Source organism: Ahaetulla prasina, chromosome 3 (assembly GCF_028640845.1).
Source record: "Ahaetulla prasina isolate Xishuangbanna chromosome 3, ASM2864084v1, whole genome shotgun sequence".
NCBI classification, from domain to species: Eukaryota; Metazoa; Chordata; class Lepidosauria; order Squamata; family Colubridae; genus Ahaetulla; species Ahaetulla prasina.
This window is the reverse complement of record NC_080541.1, coordinates 42298244-42318807: the sequence shown is the minus strand read 5'-3', so window position 1 is coordinate 42318807 and position 20564 is coordinate 42298244. Positions and strand designations below refer to the sequence as shown.

At 36.0% G+C, this 20564-nt stretch overlaps 1 protein-coding gene and 1 long non-coding RNA gene across 6 annotated transcripts in view; one reads left to right on the top strand and one right to left on the bottom strand.

The window, feature by feature from the left end:
• KCNB2 (potassium voltage-gated channel subfamily B member 2) overlaps window positions 1-9173 on the top strand; it is a 209794-nt gene extending 200621 nt beyond the window's left edge. For all 4 annotated transcript variants that reach the window (XM_058177783.1, XM_058177782.1, XM_058177784.1 and 1 more), the window contains one exon: window positions 756-9173. In XM_058177783.1, the coding sequence (XP_058033766.1) occupies window positions 756-2900 (2145 nt within the window). In that variant the 3' untranslated portion in view covers window positions 2901-9173. The remainder of the gene's footprint in view (window positions 1-755) is intronic.
• LOC131195681 (uncharacterized) overlaps window positions 1-20550 on the bottom strand; it is a 117975-nt gene extending 97425 nt beyond the window's left edge. The window contains exons 1-3 of one of the 2 annotated variants that reach the window (XR_009154525.1): window positions 19995-20550; window positions 19282-19398; window positions 16031-19009 (exon numbers count right to left, since the gene is read on the bottom strand). This is a non-coding gene — a long non-coding RNA (uncharacterized LOC131195681). Of the gene's footprint in view, window positions 1-16030; window positions 19010-19281; window positions 19956-19994 lie in introns of those variants that run through there. The other variant, XR_009154526.1, reaches the window with a different exon arrangement.
• Window positions 20551-20564: the final 14 nt, after the last annotated feature.

Sequence of the window (20564 nt, the reverse complement as noted above, 5' to 3'; positions counted from 1 at the left end):
AATTAAAAATGTTTCCAGTATGCATTTAGCAGGAACAAATTCCATTTGCTTTTTTTGTTACATCAAACATTTACTGGGCACACAATTTAGGAAAACAATAGGAAAAAATATCTTATCTGGCTATGAACTGGAAGTTATGGTCTAATGTAATATTATTGGAAAGCAGCTGATTGAAAAAATGCTCAACTGTATAATCTAATTAAGCTTCTGAAATAATTTGAGTTGTATTAATGGATCTTATTCCCAAATATGCACACCTTTGGAATTATTTAGGCTAGCATTGTAGCATAAGTTAGGTTTTCAGTGGAACTATTATTGTGGACTAGCACTTCAGATGAATTACTTTGGGGTACTGGCAATAGAGAAGCATATCTAATTGCAGTGAGTCAAGAACAGTGGCCTGTAATTCTCTGTAGAGATTCTCAGTCATCTAGGTCATGGTTGCCCCAAAGATGTTTTTTTCAGGAGGCAACCGAACTGTCTTGTTTTTTCTTTTGAAGACATTTTGCTTCTCATCCAAGAAGCTTCTTAAGCTCTGACAAGTCTTTCCACTATCCTGTCAGAGGTAAAGAAGCTTCTTGGATGAGAAGAGAAATATCTTCGAAAGAAAAAACAAGAAAGTTCAGTTGCTTCCTGAAAAAGCACCTTTGGGACGGCCTGTAATTCTGTTATTGTGCTATTGCTTTGGTTAAAATGTAAGCATTCTTTGTGATTTTTTTAACCACAGTTTTCTTATTTATCTTTCTTTTTAACAGATTTTGGCCATTGTATCCATATTGTTCATTGTACTATCCACCATTGCTTTGTCACTCAACACTCTACCTGAGCTTCAAGTAATTGATGAATTTGGACAACTAAATGACAATCCTCAGCTAGCACATGTTGAAGCAGTGTGTATAGCATGGTTCACTATGGAGTACCTTTTGCGTTTTCTGTCATCTCCAAACAAGTGGAAATTCTTCAAAGGTCCATTAAACGTGATTGATTTGCTAGCCATTTTGCCATATTACGTCACCATTTTCCTCACAGAGTCCAACAAAAGTGTGCTGCAATTTCAAAATGTCCGCCGTGTAGTTCAAATATTCCGTATCATGAGGATACTGCGGATCCTTAAACTTGCTAGACATTCAACTGGACTTCAATCTTTAGGATTTACCTTACGAAGGAGTTATAATGAATTGGGTTTATTGATACTATTTTTAGCTATGGGAATTATGATATTTTCCAGTCTAGTGTTTTTTGCTGAAAAAGATGAAGATGCTACAAAGTTTACAAGTATTCCTGCATCGTTCTGGTGGGCTACCATCACTATGACCACAGTAGGTTATGGTGACATTTATCCCAAAACTTTATTAGGTAAAATAGTTGGTGGATTGTGTTGCATTGCTGGAGTGCTAGTAATAGCCCTACCCATTCCCATCATAGTAAACAACTTCTCAGAGTTCTACAAGGAGCAAAAGCGGCAGGAGAAAGCCATTAAAAGAAGGGAGGCGCTTGAACGAGCAAAGAGAAATGGAAGTATTGTCTCAATGAATTTAAAAGATGCCTTTGCTCGCAGTATGGAACTGATTGATGTAGCTGTTGATAGTGATAAAACTGAGGAAGCAGCCAATTCAAAGGAAACTCCTGATGACAACCACTTATCTCCAAGTCATTGGAAATGGGCCAGAAGGACAATGTCTGAGACAAGTTCTAATAAATCCTTGGAGAACAAATACCAGGAAGTGAGCCAGCAAGATTCACATGAAAAGCTAAACAATACAGCAGCAACCTCCAGTCCTCAACACTTGAGTGCTCAGAAACTTGAAATATTATATAATGAAATTACTAAAACTCAGTCTCAGCCTAATCTGAATTCTAACTACCAAGGCCCTTCAGTGAAACCTCCCCTCTATGAGGAGGAGATAGAAATGGAAGAGGTCACTGGACAAGGAGACAGATCTATAACAGGACCTAAAGAAGTCATCCCTGATATGAGAAGCACTTCTAGCATTGACAGCTTTGCCAGCTGCGCCACTGATTTCACAGAGACGGAACGGTCACCTCTTCCTCCATATTCCAGTTCTCATTTGCAACTAAGATTTCCCATTGAATTTGCCCATGTAGAAGACCAAACAGCAAAAGATTCCCAGCTTTTACCATTTATGAAAGATAAAATGTTTACTCCCAGGGATACCTGCTTTGATTACTCCACAGTCAATACAATGATGAGCTCTGAGAGCTGTCCTCATCCTCTCCTTCATGGTCACTTTCACTTTGACAATGCCATGGAGAGTCCCAAAAGTTCTTTCAGAGGAAGCAACCCTTTAAAATCAAGGTCCCTTAAAGTTAATTTTAAGGAAAACAGAGGCGGTGCTCCACAAACCCCACCAAGCACCACAAGGCCATTGCCAGTGTTGGCAACTGGAGACCTCCTACAATATACCCCTCAGCATATCAGCACTATCCTCTTAGAAGAGAATTCACCACAGGGAGAAAGACCCCTGCTGGGTGCAGATTCTTCTGGAGCTTCAAAGCAAGCATGCCCTTTGTTCCCCAAGCAGAAACGTTTTTCTTTCCCTTCCAAAGAGAGAAGTTTTACTGAAATAGACACTGGTGAAGAAGATGACTTCTTGGAAATCCCTGGCATAAGGCATAACAGGCAGTTGGATATCAAGGCAAACTGCTTTGGGGATAAACTTAAGGATGGGAACTATGTAACAGAAGACTCTGAAGTCAGTTCTTCTTCACCCAAACATTTGGGTCATAACTGCACTCAAGACATTTATCCTGTTGGAAGGGAAATAACAGGGGACAATAATCAAGAAGGTCACAAAATGGAAAACCATTTGTTTTCCCCAGAAATCCATACAAATCCTAATGATCCTGGTTACTGTCCCACCAGAGAAACCAGCATGTGACTAATTAGGACAGCAATAATGACAAAACTTATTTCTTAAAACTGGAATTAGCAATGCCTATGAATTAAAAAAGGGAAGCCTCGAAAGTAAATAAAATATTTTTGCATGGCATGAAGAGTTACTTAGTTTAAGTACAATTAATTTAAAAGCAAACATTTTTTCTAACAAAACGTAAATCAGGAAAAATGCAACAAGAACTGAGTAAAATAAAATGCTGTTTTCAGAGATGATTTTCTGCAATGCTTTACACTGTTAATACTTTCATTTATGGTTGTAGATAATTTTAATTAACTTTTATTTTTTCTTTTGAATTTCAGAATTTGCACACGAAAGGATGAAATGTTGATTTATATGTTAATAATAGTGTGAAATAAGGTGCTTTGAGTCTGCAAAATGCACATTTTGTAAATAAGTTGGATTTGCTGGAACATCTCCAGTTGTCAAGGATTTGTAAAAACAAAAACAAAAAACCAGGTTTCTTGGGGCAGATACTTCCTTCAAGTCCACTGCCTGGAGGATTTGTATAGACTTATGTTGCAGAATTGCAGCTTATTCTTAGAGTATCTTACTTATCTTGTTTTCTCTTTAAATCTCCATCCAATGTACGCTGTTTGTTTAAGAAAATTGCAGTGTTTTCTCATTTCTTTGTGAAGTGAACCATAGCTTCAATTATTTTTATTTGCATAGATGTCGTGGATGCACTTGCAGCTTCTGGGGGGGAGGAATGGGAATTCTTAAGACTGTGCAAGATTTAATGACCAGGAATTGAACTTTTGTCATAAATGCCAAATTGAAAGCAAACAAAAAATCATTACAAGAAATACAATTATTTTTATGATAATAAAATGTGCCAAATGACATGAAAATGATTATTTTATCCTAAGACTTTAACAATGTTGTAATGTTGCACTATTGTTAAAATCTTACTATTTGTAGACTTCTTGTTATTGTATATCTGCTGTTTTCTTTAACAGTAGTGTGTCATTTGCACATCATTTTTCACCCCAATTTAGTTACTATTTGGTTTCAGAATGCTGTACCAATATCATTCCATAAATCAACCGATTTGTCACATATGAGAAGTCAGAAAATGTATCAGAGGAGGTTCACACACTGTGCAAAGAAATAATGCAGATTATTTGTGTTTAGTTTAGAATATGTTGTGGCCACAGTGGTCCATATACTGTAGTATAGGGCTTAAAAATGTGTAAAACCTGTAATTGTGCTTATTCAGCAAAATGTCTGAATGCCTCAATTTTGCACAAGGTACGCTGAATGCAGATAGGTTCACTCATAATTATCACCATTTCCATGTAATTATAGCAATTAACATGCAGAAAATGGAATATTTTGAAACCTTCATTGTTCATCGTCATGATATCTCTCCCATCACAAGCATTCTAGTCAATCTTTTTCTCCCCCCCCCAGATTTCTATAACTAATTCTGCTAATAAAGATTTCATAGCTTTAATAGTTATTTTAGAATCAGAAAATTCAGTAGTTTTAAACAGCATTTTAACTGTGCTATTTTTAAAAACAACAACAACAGCTTTACATATTTCTCAGTTACACTTATTCTATAGGGCCAGGGAGCACAATTGGAATTTTAGGAACTTGTAGGAATTCAAAGGGAAGAATAGAAGTACTGTCAGCTAGCAAAACTCAGTCGGGTCAGTCATTTTTTCTAACAGGCCACCTTTCAGCTATGCAGTGTTCTCTTATGGAATGAAGTAAAGACAGATCCCTGTGTAAGTCTAAGAGAAACAAAAGGATATTAATCTAACAAATAATATAATAAACCACATGATTCAAATGAGAAGATATCTTTTATGGCTCAATAGATCTCTTTAGAATTATAGTTTAGCTTTATCAATTTTTCCTAATGACAATAGGCAAGTGACACATTTTGAAACAAAACATAGGATTGCAGCCCTCCACCAATGCTATTTTCTGAGAGTGACCAATGTTTAAAAAATGCATGATACTAAAAGTCCACACATGGCTTTGCAAAGTGCCAACCCATGTACTTTTTTTTTCCAGTTAAAAGATGATTTTTAAAGCACATTAAGCACTGAGGAAAAACATCTGTTGCTGATTTTTTTTGTATAGATAAACAAAGCTCCCCTAACTTTTTTAAAACACAATTTTTATTTTGTTATTTGCACCAAAACAGCTTTCAGTGGAGAAAATGTACTGTACAGCTCATGAATTTTACTTATCCTAAATACAGTTCAACAATTGCAAAATTATATTTCACTCTTTGGACCAAATTAAGCACAGGAGATTATTGGTTTCAAAAAAATGTTTTTTAAGTTCCTCTTAAGACTTCCTTTTTCTATTAAATTATATATCTTCAGATCCATATTTTATTAATTTATATACTGGGGCTAAATGTCATTTCTAAAGCAGCCAATGTCTGGTCATTAAGTCTCAAAGTATTTATTAGTTCTTAATGAAAATGAAATTACTTTTATTTTTGCATAAGATTTGACTTAATTGCATGGCAATCCACAAGATCTGTTCCAGTTACTTATATTTTGTTCCATAAAGCTCCTTTATTTGTTTATCTTCTTTCACAGTTAGATATTCCCATTAATAGAGAGCAAATGCTAGCCAATAGTTTTTTGGAGATGTTGTTTTATTATTCCAGCTCATTTGTTTATTATGTCCGGCATACAGTTCCTGCCTTTATTCAGACAATTGAGTAATAGTCAAAAATAAAGGCTAAATGAAATGTTAGCCTTAGATTAAAAACAGCAGCTTGCTCAGTAATTTTAATGAAATCATGATTTCCCTCAAAATGTCTACTCAAAGAAAACTATTGGGAACTACCATAACTTCTGAGTCAAAGATCTAAAGTTCAAAAATGAAAATTTGTGCTTCTCAGATTGAATGATGAATATCTTTCTGTCTTTATAGTCCTGATGTTGTATCACATGACATGGACATTTTAAGTTGCTATCTTATAGATGAAAAAAAGAAACTCATGTATTTTCTTTATATGCACTGAAATATTGTAATCTGTTTCCCATACCAAGTCTGTTCAACTATCATTTCAAAACTGTCTGCTACTGAAAATATAGTTTTTTAAATCTTATTTCAAATATGTTTGCAAAGTAATTCAACTGCTGCTACTGAAAGCTGATCATCTGCTTAGGAAAAAAAATGAAGATTTATGAATTGCTCTTATAATAGTGGTAAAATAAAAGATGCTTCTTTCGTTCTGTAGAGATACTGCTACTAAATGCCAGCTGCTCTTATTCTAAAGCAATTATTTAGAACTAGCACCTCATTAGAACAGTGACTGATTCTAAGGCAGAAATACAGGATCTATGACTTTCCTTTTGGCTGAATTTAAATTCTCAGCTATTTATTTTTGGCCATAATGGCTAGAATTGCTGAAATTGTCCAGTTTCCCCATACCAGCAAAAAAAAAGCCATTTGGACTGATGATTCAGAATGGCGCCCAAGCCACTAGGAAAATATACTTATATTTTCCTGTAAGTTACAAAAGATGGTTATATTGTTTTATTTTCACAATCACAAGCTTATGAAATACATTAATGATTAGTCTAAAGTCATTAAATGGCTGGAATCCTATAGAGGGATTTGAATCAAAACTTATCTTATTCTACACTCTAAAGTAGCTAACTAACTAAATAACTAGCTAACTAGAAACGCTAACATTTTTCATTCCCTATTGTCTAAAATAAGAAACTCTCAACATATTCACAAAGAAAACTTTTGCTTGATTTGGATATTTGTGTCACATAATAAGTCAATCAGTCAATAACATGTGTAGCAAATATCTTAATTCACCCAGGTTCATTTTTCATGATTATTTCAAAAGCAAGCCACATTAAGCTGAAAAAAAAGAATGGAATGTTTTCTTCCTTTTCAAGTATAGAACATTTATCATAGAAAGTGATTGTAGTACTCAGCTATGATGGCTGTATATCTGGTGTGTTGTTTTTTTAAATTATGCTGTAATTCTGTAAAATATTCGATCCACTAAATGTCTTGAGGAAACTACTGAGCCAAAGCCAGTATGGAAAAAAGGAGAAAGAAAAATAGAATTCTTATGAGTTAACATGTTTTTTAAAAATTATTTTTTTATATATTTGCCTGTTAATTATTGTAGCAAAGAGCAATATTAAAATTTTTCATTCCAATCCTCTTACATATCAGTTATAATTGAAACCATCCTTTTAAAAATATCAATTAATTACAAGGGTCTATGCTTGGGCATTCAGGTTCATTCTTCTAGCCAAGTTCAGCTGAAGTCAATGGGCAAAAGAAAGAACAAATAAAAGTATCATATTTATTATGTTTAAAATGTGAATAAATAAATACATCCAATTCACAGCAAATTTTCAAGGAAGGGAAACAAAAATTATCTATAATAAAAATGTTTACAATCTGGTCTTAAACATTTCCTTTCTACTCTAAAAAAGAGTGAAAGCAGTTTCCCCACTTTTCACATTCCCCCATTGTATTGACAAACTGTAAGTCTAGCTCAGGGATGTCAAACTCCCAGGCCGTGGGCCGGATGTATCATGCACTGGCCATACCCACGTTTACTTTAGCGAAGGGGGAAAAAGTCCCAATATGTCGTGTGATGACACTGTGATGATGTGAGTTTGACACCCCTGGTCTAGCTCTATTATTCAGTAACATCAATAGTGGTGCAAATTAGAAATCAGTGGTCCTTCAGATGTTGCTGATACAATCCCCAACAGCTCTCACTAGGCCATGTCAGCTTGGGTTGTTGAGAGCTGCAGTATGGATTGTGCAGGTTCCCCAGCTTATTTATTGCTACTACAAAGTAGAAAATAGTAAAACAACTGTATATTATGCAGTTTCTCCCCAACCAGGTGTCCTTTATAATTCAGTTTATTGCTCATCCACATAGAAGGGAAATCTCTGGCATTGGATTTAAGAGTTCTTGTACTGATGTAGGACAGGCTAGGACAAAATTTTCTTCCACAAAATGCACTTCCAGATATCAGTGCTGCTAAAAAAACAACCACTGCTCTTATCCTCAGAACTGATTACTTTTAGGAAGGGTCTGGTGCAGCTAGGTGAAAAACTGCCCTACCTGTATAACCTATTGTATGTGATGGAAAATATATTTTGCTCACACCTAAGGGGGGGGAAAGCTTACATTAGGGGTTTTTTTTATTCACCTGGTCCAGAGCACTAAAAAAACATTGCATCCCAAGTCCCTGGACATAGAAGAGAAATTGAGACTTATGCTTCTTTATAGTCTCAGCAAAATATGCAACTCTAGCCACGGATATGATATACAAATTTGGTTGTGCTGATGATTAAATACTTAGGGATAAGTTTCCTAAAAAGAATATTGCTTGTTACATTGAGATAACTGTACGTAATTATTAAATGATGAAATACAGTCTCATGTTTATAGATAATATGTTACAACCGATACTTGTTTCTTATCTACAAGTAGCAGGGATGCTGTTTATTTGAATTTGACATTGTTTTCTTCTGAATGCTACGAATGCTGAAAGGGGAAAAAGCACAACAGTATTCGATGATGATGATGACTTCTTTTGCCACAATGTGTTTATGATTCAATTTCAAGGAATGGCAGCATTTTATTGTGAATTGCTGAATTACTGTAACAAGTTATCCTCGTTTTTGTTTTTAAAACTAAGAAATGTATTTTCAGTGGGAGATAAAAGACATAACACATCTTGTCAAATGTCTTTCCACTGCCTTTACAAATGCCCCATATTTTAAAATGGAAAATTTTGCTAGTTTTGTTAAACATATTATTCATCTTTTAAGGACGGCTGCTGGGCTGAAAATAATACTCATATAAGACACTGCAAGAGTACTTGCTTGAATTATTTATTAGGAATGACTTAGTTTCATCATTTTGTATGCCAGCTTACCCCTTACCTTCTTCTGTAGTAAACCATTAATAAAATTTCACATACAATAGTATTCATTATCAACGTGTTTGTATGAATGTTTCCATCTCAGTTGCATTTAACATCATGAAAAGGAAACGTGATGTTTCAAAATTTTCCTTTCCTTTCCTAGCCTTTTTTTCTTTCTTTCTTTCTTTTGAATTCTGTTACATTTGCTGATCAAGTAAATATTTGTGCACAAATCAGCATATAAATATGCATGTTGTAGCTGTATTGTACAATTGTTCAGCATCAAGATACTTATTTATTTTCTGTCAAATGTCTGTAAAATAAATGGCATTGTTCTCCATTTCTGTCTGCCAGAGTAAGCAGAACAGTAAAATAAATGTGTAAATGAGTCATCTGTGTCTCATTTCAGTTCTCTGCATGAAGCCCCTTTGCCTTAAACATTGCATACATATCAAAGTCCCAATCCATAGCAATTTTTAGTTTCATTTCAAGGAATGGGGGAAACTGTAGAAAGAAATATTCGGAATGCTGAGAAATAAGAGAGGCCTGCCGTTTTCATCACTTGCCTTTTTGTTCGATAGTTACTTTCTAGAATAAGCATGTTTGGCAGCAATTGCCATGAGACTTTTCTGGAATCAAGCCCTGAGTCAGGGGGCTAAGCCTAATGATTTGAAACAAGACTTACTTCACCATTCCATTTTACAATAGCTTTTTTTCCCCCCCGAAGAATTGTGGTCTTACATTCTTGACCTGTGCTTGCCCTAAAGCAGCAACAATGGGACTGCAGAATATTGCTGCTTCTACCTCATGAAATTAGCTTTGAAGAAAGGCTGCAGGGCATCTTTCTCAGAAATGGCACTTTGTTTTGGATTGGTTCCCATGAATCAGGCTGCTGCCTTAGGACTGGAATCTCAAGTACCCAGTGTGGCATCCACATACCTATGGCCAACTCTCACCCATCTGATTTTTTTAAAAAATTGACTATTTGCCAGCATCTTGATTTTCAAAAATGCCTCTAAGCTCTAAATTAGTTCCATGAGCATTTTTGGAATTTAATTTTTTAAAAGATCTCTGCCCATAGTCTGATATTTGTAAGTATGATCGGTAGCCTACAAAAATAGCAAAAGCAACATTAGAATAAAGTAGGGGGAAAGCTATAAGATTACCAATTAATAATGTGATAAATTTATGTTTTGTAACCAGTTATGTTTCCTATGGCAGTCATTTCTTCAATGACAAGGCTCCCCAGTAGACAACAAAAGATTGAAGACCCGTATCCTAAGGCTTCCTCAGTATCACTGGAATTTGTGTATCTCTCTCTTCAGTAAGTTTATTATCATCTGGTACAACAAAGACCTATAAATCTTATTGTGCTCAATATATAAGAATTATTTACAAAAGCATAATTATTTTACCTTTATAATACTGTAGGTTTTTTTGCAATGTACCTTGAAGAACAGGAGGATATCTGGAAAGACTAAGGAGATTTGAGTCTTTTCTACTTATTAAGCTGTCAAGGGCCATTTGAAAGAAATTTGGGGCTTGAATGGAGATTAACGAACACAATACACTGGTGACAACATCATTCAAATGCTTAGCTTCAGTGTGATCAATATTTCTGGACAAAAACACTGTCCCTAATGATATTTAACATCTTCACCAGCTCATGCATCAGCCCCTAACTAATCGTGGATGCTCTCAAGAATAACTAAGCACAGTTGGACTTGATTGGTATTTAGGTTTGATTGGAAAGTCTATCAAACATCCCTTAGGAACACAGTAGCAAACCAGCTGGGTGCATTTCATGAATGAAGGCAAATATACGTGTCCCAAGATAATGTTGCGGGACCCAATCTGGGTCGGTCACCGGGACCAGAGTTTTAGTTTTTTGAGCTTCCAGCCTCGCACTGGAGCTCATCCTCAGAGAACTTCTCTCTCACCAAAATGTTAGCGAGACAGATTTTGGTGAGAGAAGTTCCCTGAGGATGGGCTCCAGCATGAGTCTGAAAGCTCAGAAGACTAAATCTCTGGTCCTGGTTGACTGACCCAGATTGGATACTATTTACTCCTATTCAGAAAGCAACACTGAAGTCATGCTCAAGAAAGTCTTTACTTAAAACTCATCTAAGATTCTATTGCTGTGAATACCATAAATTTTGTACCTGTTTAGTAGTAGTTTCTTTTTGGTGTCAAAAATTTGTTAATTAATTAGGTGACACTCCCCCAGTCTAGCAGCCAATCAGATACAAACTTAGGCAGCCAGGATGACAAATAGAAATATGCCTCAAAACCTATTTCCAATTTAATATTCTCATTTAATTCAATCCATTATTCCTGATACTTTGACACTGCAAAGTTGTCAAGTGCAGGTGTGTCAAACTGGCGGCCTGCGGGCCGGATGTGTCACATGCAGACCATGCCCATCCCAGCTCTATGAAAGGGAAAAATATTGTGATACATCACATGACGGCAACGGGACACTGCGAGTTTGACACCCGTGGCCTACTGGCTTCTTGTTGCAGGACTGTGGATTTTTCTCAGGAGGTCACTGAGTACAACACTGAGAACAATGCGGCTGGTAGTATTGGACAAGATCTCTATCACTCCTCACTATTGGCCATGCTGGCTTCAGTCAATGGGGAAGTTCAATATCTGATGATGCCTGCATGCTAAGTAACTCTGATATATCATGTTTAGGAGTTATTCTGAAGTTCACGGTTTTAAAAGGAGTCCACATCAGCCACTGCCATTCTAGAATTTCTAATGAAATGAAATCTGAAAGAAAGCATTTTGACATTGCATTAACAAAAAACAGAATGCTTCTCTTAATACTTTACCCAACAGCCTGCATCAATATGTACTTTTCAGATATGTTAGATATATAGTTGAGTAAAATAACTAGCTAATTAATTATTTCAGGCCAGGAACAATGGTATTTGTAGTTCAATTCATCTGGAGAATAGGAAATTTGAGTCTCTACTTTGCTTACTATTCAATGGCAGTTCAGAAACTATCAGGTTGACTAAAAAGATCCCAAAATTCATGTATTCTACTAAAATTCAACTTGATTTCTGCAAGTGCTCAAAGCCTGCCTTTTATAGCTATAAAAAAAAACCAAAAAGTAATCCAAGCTTTACCTTCTATCTTGGTAAATATTCAGGGGTGAAATCTAAAAATTTTCCCTACCGGTTCTGTGGGCGTTGCTTAATTGGTGGTGTGGCTTGGTGGTCAGGTGACTGAATGGGCATGCTCAATAATAATAAATAATAAAAATACAAAACTTGGGAGGCACCGGTCTACCTTCTTTAAAAATAGAGGCTTCAGTCTACCAATTGCGTTTTACAGAGAGGCACTGGTCTACCTTCTTTAAAAATAGAGGGCCCCAATCTACCAATTGCCTTTTACTGAGACACCAGTCTACCTTCTTTAAAAATAGAGGCACCGGTCTACTAGCTGCCTACAGTGCTGATCAGCTGTAGTGCGGCCCTTTGAAGTGCTGCAGCAGTCATTTAAGGCCGTTTGCAGCTATATCACCACCGAGCGCTTCAGGGACAGAGAAGAGGAACAGCGAGGCATGGGCAGTGGGGGAGGGGCAGGGATTTTTGCTAGCGGTTCTCCGAACTACCTGCTCCCATCGATACCGGATCACGCGATCCGGTCCAAACCGGGAGCATTTCACCCCTGTAAATATTCTAAGTAATGAACGGAATATAGTAAGCATCTGTTGTAGATACGTATTTGTTATGCTTTATCTTAAATATATAAAAATGGGATATATCTAAATGCTAAAAAATATTGCATATATGATTGGGATCTTCTGAAGAAAAACCGTAGGTTTAGCCTGGTTAGGGGAAAAAACAGACGCATAAGAAGACACTTGAGATAGGTGATTTAATTTATTTATTAATTTTTTATAATTAAATGACTGGAAGAAATAGTTTAGATACCTCCTTCAGATTTTCAAGAAATAAAGAACTACATTAACGATACAAATTCATTTTAAAATCTAATTTTGAATTCAAAATGTTTTCCATGAGATTTATTGTTGCCATTAATCTCCCCATAATACTATTAGATAGGCTTAAAAGACAGTTATGTAACAATGAAATGCTGGACATTCTTAGGAATCATGTTTCAGCCCTATATATACTCCAAAACTCTAAACAGTGCAGAAATAATGTATAAATAGGCATCACTAATTCTACCTAGGATTGGTATTCTATCCATTTTTCTATCTGTATGATGTTTGCATATATTCACTCAAAAATTCACTTTGAATAAAAAAACAAATTTTGGCAAGAAAAGGTTAATTTAAATACACCCTTTAACATATTTTACCTTAGAATAAATGTCCAATTATTTCATTATAGACAATGCATTATGCTTCACATTTTTATAAACTGCTCTGAAATAAAAGCTCAAAGAAATCCAACATCCAAAAACTAATTGTGCCCCTATATTTATTTTTACATAGGGTCTGCCATTATATCAATTCATAGTGAAATAACCCAGTCTGATTTCACCAATCATAATACAGGTAGTCCTCGACTTACAACCATTCATTTAGTAACCATTCAAAGTTACAAGGGCAATGAAAAAAGTGACTTATGACCATTTTTCACACTTACAACTGTTACAGCATCCCATGGTCACGTATTTATGAAAGTTTCAGTGTCCTGGAGTTATGTTATCACCTTTTGTGACCTTCTGAGAAGCAACGTCAATGGGGAAGCCAGATTCAGTTAATAACTGTTACTAACTTAATAACTGCAGTGCTTCACATAACAACCATGACAAAAAAGGTCATAAAATGGGGCAAAACTCCCTTATCAATTATCTTGCTTAGTAACAGAAATTTTGGGCTCAATTGTGGATGTAAATTGATTCTTACCTGTATGACAAATGTTCTGAGTGAGAAAACAATTTGAAGGAGGCAAGTGGATATTCATGGATTAAATTTAGACAATATTCATATTTGTCACATAAGGGAAATACTTTGGACCCAATTTCAGTGCCCTGGAATAAAGCATACCCAGCCTCAACTGTCTCATTTCAGAGCTAAATGTCCACAAAGCTCTCATTCCCTTTGGATTTCTATCCTACAATTGTACTGGACATGATCAAGAAATAATAGAATTGTATTTCAGTGGCATTCAATTGGGAGTGTTTCTAGTGACCAGACAAGAAAGTCAACCCTTTGACCATAGTCGATCTTTGGTCATAGAATAGAATAGAATAGAATAGAATAGAATAGAATTTATTGGCCAAGTGTGATTGGACACACAAGGAATTTGTCTTGGTGCATATGCTCTCAGTCATAGGGGATATGATGCATTTTATTATAATTTGCTTATATGCCTCTATGTTTTGTGTCCATGACTGACTGCTAGCTATTTTGGCTTGTTGTATTAGGTGATTCTTAATTGTCGAATTGATTGCCCCTTCATATAATTTTTTAAAAACTTTTTGCTTGATTTTGCTTCTTCCATTAAAGGCTAGCAATATTATGTTACTGTTTGGTATTGTATTGGCTATTGTATATAATGGTAATGTTAGACAGTGTGTTTTCCTCATTCTCCACTGGTTAGATTCACCTTATGTAATACAAATATTGAGTTTGTCCTTTTGTATCATAGCAGAAATCTCTATGGACATTTTATATTTGCTTGGATTATGTATTTTGCCAGGTATCATCTTACCTGGGTTTATAATAACTCCAGTTAACCCTTAAGCTATTTCCCCATTGTATCCCACAATAGATCATATAAAGATCCAAGTAACATAGCCACTATTCTTCCTTTGGCTGCTACTACTGCTAGTCAAAGTGCAATCTCACTTATTTGTAATTTGGCATTGAGGGCATAACATCCCGTAGCTATAAAAGTCCAGCTAATTGTAGCATTACATCACTTCCTGCTGTTCTGGATGCAACCTCAGTCACCTGCAGTCAGGATATTAAGAGTACACTAAGATGCATTCTAGCTGTCCAACTTCTCTATTTATTTCTCCATCTCCTTTGCGGTAGCCAGAGATAACTTCTGGACAAACAATGTTTTGCAAGTTCTTAGGTTCACACTATTGGGGAAATTATTGAAATTTTCTCTTTCACAACAATCCCTCTGCATTTCTGTCTAAAATTTGGTATTGTGGTCCAATACATTGAAGTTAAAGATACAGCCCCCACACAATAATTTTAAAAGCTGCATCATTTTCAGTAAAATTCAGTAGCTTTTTTTTTTGCAAAATGGATGCAAATCCCATTCTACTTGTTTTTCAAAACTAAAATCTTTGTTTTTTCCATTCTAAACAAGGCAGATTAAGCATCAGATTGAATAAGAAAATATGCTTTGTATTTAACAATGATTCAAGACATTTCTTAGGCATCACATCAATTTTCTGAGCCACATTTATATTAGGTCAGTGCATACATGTACTAATATTTTCTCAAGCATGCTGTAATCAATAATTTCAACAATTTGCTGCTAGTTGTATCTTTCCTTGATCCGAAAGTCATTTCTTAAAGTGAAAGAAAATTTTGTTGACTGCTTTTTTTTTTATTATTTGAAGAGCACATTTCTATCAATGTTAACTGAGAATCCAAGGGGTCTTAACCCATGTAAAAGGCATAATGTCAAATAGGTCACATAGTTCCAAAGCTGCTCTATCAAAAGGCAATTGGGCTTTTTCTTTTCTTGAAGACATTTCACTTCTCAAGAATGTCTTCAAGAAAAACAATTGTTTAAGTTTACTTTATTGTCATTGCACCTCGTACAACGAAAGTGCCTTTTGAAAAAGCATCTTTGGGACAACCATGACCTGGATGACTGAGAATCTCCATAGATAAAGAGGTCACATCCAACACAGGTGTCATGTTGAATTATGGATAACCTATTTGCTACTTTTAAAAAATTCTGCCTTCAAATACAAGTCAATGTCCTCCTGAAATATTGGACTACACAAAGTCCTCCAAAATTTTCCAGGTGGTAGCTAACTTGCTCAAAAACAAATGCAACCATTTCTCTATTAATTAAAATATCTCTGATTAGCCATATGGATGGTCAGAATAAATGCCTGGCATTCTTGAAGTTTAATATATTTACCCAGGGATCATAGATAATCATTTTTGGATATCATGTTATATGTGTCAATGTCCATATTAAGAATCATTTTTATAAAACCCATCCATTTCTTTTTTAAATTTGATTCCCTCTCTCTACCCAATCTATTTATTGTCCCTACCCCATCTAATTTCATTTTAATCTGTTTACCAAAAGTTGATGGCAGCTGAGGAAGAGGCATTACAAAAGGTTAAATATCCTGAGGTCATTTTGTCTCTTTGCAGCAAGTAGCTACAGATTTACAACCACAATTGGGACCAGAATTTCTATCATTGCAGCCATAAGTCAAATCAGACTTAATATTACAATTTTTATACTGGTCATAAAGCAAATTCAGCTTCTCTAATGGGGTTTTTGGGTTTTTTTGCTGCAAATCGGTAAAAAAAGGGTCGCAAATCGGTAAAAAAAGGGTCACAAATCATGATCATCTTGTATGTTCCCCCTGTAAATTCAGCAGAATAGCTGTTCCAGCCATAATTCCTGTGCATCTAAGTATGGGGTGCAAACGTTATCCTTCATTTTGGAGGGAAGGACTTTACCGTATGTGCTCCTTGAAGTTGCTTCCTCGCCAAAACTACCCTTATAGCCCTCTGAAATCACAAGCACAAATCATTTTAACTAGGCCATTTCAACCAATATATAACATTCAATTAACTATAATTGAACAGCAAATGTTCCATTCTTTTTTTGTTTTCATGTATTGATCTATACTCATTTTATATTGTCTTTATATTGTGTCATTATCTTTATATGACAATGAATCACTTGGGTACTGTTACAGTTGGATTTTTACAGAAGAATATGTGGAGTGAAAACAAAAACATCAAGGTAGGGCTTGAAAATATCTTAAATCACTTTGGTGCTAAATTTTCTTTACATTTGTACTTATAATGGTTACAAAATAATAAATTTTTCTAGTATGCAGTATCCTTGTCCTATTATTTCCTCTACTGAAATCATGGTAATATTTTCATGGGATTTGCTAAACTGTTCAGTTGCCAAGATACCTCTTTTCCTCTTTAATGGATCATGGCTGCTATGTTATTTTATGTTATTTCTGTGGTTTTATTATGTTTAACTGTTATTACCAGACTCATGAAATGGGCAGCCATATACAATTATTAAATAAATAAATACCTAACACTTTTGTTCATGGTAGAAAACCTTGATGGAGATTTAAGTCAACTGGGGTGTCCTCTGAGTAATGTTCAGGATTATTCTGTTCATCTAGGTCTGTTTTTTTTTAAACGTTCTCAAGATTTACTGCTTTTGTCAAAAGCAAGCATTCCATGATTTTTAGTCCCATGGCTGTTTGTTTGTTTCTAAGGTTTAAGTACATCTGATTCTAAACATTTTATTAGATCAGTACATAGGGAAAAACGTATGTATGAAGCAGAATATATATCAACATGTTTGTGGCAAGTAAATAGCTCATAATAAAAAGTAAATACTCTTTACTATATTTATAGAATAACAATTCAATAAATAAATACTAATTGAAGTATAAAAAATGACAGAGATTATGAAGCTAATCTAATCTGTATGAGAGACCACAAAGAAGAAATTGTGAAAGGCACAGAGCAATTGTAAAACAACGTTTTCATGTTTTTATTTTATTTTACTTGAGAAATGGATACAATGTAGATTTCCTAAAACAGGCTTTTTAATACTGAAAAATTAAGATGTTGAACATTTTTACTAAAATAAAATACTATTATTATATTGTTATCCTGCCTTTTATTATCCAGATAGTCCTCGTTTAATGTCCACTTGTTCAGTGACTGTTCAAAGTTACAATGGCACTGAATAAGGGAACTTACATTGGGTCTACATACTTGCAGTTGTTGCGGCACTCCTGGGTTCACATGATCACAATTTGTACACTTGGCAACTGGCTCACAATTATGACGTTGCGGTATGCCGTAATCAAGTGATCAGCAATTGCATCCTATACTGCAGACTTACGACAAGCCAAGCCAACAAAGAAGCCAGCAGGAGGGTTGCAAATGGAGATCACATGACTGTGATCATGCAGGATGCATCAGACAACAGCAACTGGGACTGCTAGAACTGCTGACATAAACTGGCAGTCATATGACCTCATGCACTTATAGACAGAGTTCCCAGTCTCAATTGCCAACTATAAGCAACCATTTATATACCAAATACTTCTGCCTCTTATTTTCCACACAACAACCCCAGGTGCATTAGCTGTTATGCAGCCTAACCTGCATAATGTTTTATGCATGTTTATGAATGTTTTTTTAACATTCTCTTCCTACACAAAAGTTATTTCATTTATTCAGCTTATTTCCAAGTTTAGAAATAGAGATGTGGTTGTCAGAAAAAGGCATGCAGGCAAGCAGAGAATTGGTGTTCTTGCTAATTTTCATCTCTTGAAAATATTATGAACCTCCTTATAGTGAAATCATATCATTATAAAGAATAGAGTTCCTTCCAATAATAATAAGAAGAAACAAAGGCATAGAGCACACAGAGCCTTGGGAAGCCTTAGGAAAGATAGATGTTATTAAATAATAGGAATGAAATACTTTATTGAATCATAGGATTACTAAGGAATCACTTTGTAATGAACCTTAAGAGAGTATACTGTATTTTCAAACTATTAAAACTTCTCTCTAAATAAATGGTGTCATTGTTCATATAGTAATCATCACATGTTAATGCTGAATGTCTGGAAACAACTGAAAGAGGTTGCTAATCTTGACTGAGCAAAGGGCAACATTGCTAAAAAAATTCAGAATAAGACCATGCTATGGATTAAGAGAGGGATGTGGTGGCTCAGTGGCTAAGATGCTAAGCTTGTCAATGGACGGCAAGTCAGCGGTTTGAATCCCTAGTGCTGTATAACGGGGTGAGCTCCCGTTACTTGTCTTAGCTTTTGCCAACCTAGCAGTTTGAAAGCACATAAAAAATGCAAGTAGAAAAATAGGGACCACCTTTGGTGGGAAGGTAACAGTGGTCCGTGGGCCTTTGGCGTTGAGTCATGCTGGCCACATGACCACAGAGACGTCTTTGGACAGCACTGGCTCTTCGGCTTTGAAACAGAGATGAGCACCGCCCCCTAGAGTCGGCAACGACAAGCACATATGTGTGAGGGGAACCTTTACTTTATGGATTAAAATTAAACATTCATTAGAATGACAGTCATTGGACATAGTGGAATTTCCACTGGATCAGTACGTTGATAGTCCATTTATCCTTTGCACTTAATAATTATTTACAGCTCTTAGAGCAGTTGCACACTCAGCATCGCTGACACGATCTCCAGTGAGGAAAATCATGGGACCGAATAGGATGCCACAACATCTTTCCCACTTCTCTAGGTGCACTCACATTTTCCGCGCGTTTCAACCCTTCATGTGATCTTAATTCAGCCTCGCCCAGGATTAGATCTTCAAAGAACTTCTCCGCCCGTTTACTCGCTCTACCGGGATTTCTTTGTGCAATTCCCTCCAAAAAAGGAAAGTGTAACGTGAGACCATCCTCATGCCCCCATCCCGCCGGCTCAAAAGCAGGGAAGCATTCATCCCTAAAAGGCTGTGATGTCTTTAGGAGAGGCAATTACGCTCCTCGCATGTCCGCATCTTCCTGAATTATTAACGCTTCCCACAGCATCGTGAGGAATATTTGAACTGAGATCAAGTCGTTGCTCTTTCCAGAACAAATCAACGGGCTTACTGCACTCGTAGCGCCTCCTCGGTTCATTTTACATGATATAGCCAACCCCGTGTACCGACTCACGCGACACACCAAACCTTCTACTAACTAGACAAGCAGGCTAAATTCGCCCAGGTCGCTAAAGTTGGCTAGATTATAACTCACTCTATCCCCAAATTTGCCAAACTTCCAGGATTATCGTTCATTTTATGATTTTAAGCCAGCGCCTTCCATCAAACCTTCCCAAGGAAGGGATTAGAAATATGCACGTGGAGATCACGGTATACACTCTACGTTAGAAGCGAAGATAAACCGATTTAAGAAACGAAGGGAGCATGCATGTACAGTGTAAACCAGCGTTTTTCATCACGATCGCTGTCTTCCAATACCTGAAGAGCTGTAACAGGGAAGAGGGGGCTCGATTTATTCTCCATAGCACTTAAGGACAAGAAGCAAGGCTGGAAGCTGGTCAGAAGATTCAACCTGGAACTAAGAGTTAAACAGTTAAAACAACAACAACGGAACAGCTTGCTTCCCAGAGTTGTGGGTGTTCATTGCTGGAGGTTTTCAAAAAAAGATTAGACAATCATTTGTCCAGGATGGTATAAGGATTCCTGCCTGGCAGAGAGTTAAACTACAAGACCTCCTAAACCCCTTCCAGTCGTATGATTCTAAGCTGTGTGGACTTCACTTCCCAGAATCCCTCAGTCAGCATACTGGTTGCAGAATTCTGGGAGTTGAAGTCCACATATCTTAAAAATGTCAAACTTGAAAAACACTAATGTAAACTTTCGCGTTTCGTTCTGCGATGCGACAGACATTATAAATTACAAATGTTTAATGTGGGAAAAGAGGGAGAGATTTAAGCTGAGCTGGTCATGGGATCCTTGCAGCTTCCACTCCCCTCGCAACAGACTCTGCAAGCGGGACTCAGAGAACGCTCCATATTTCTCCTTCTT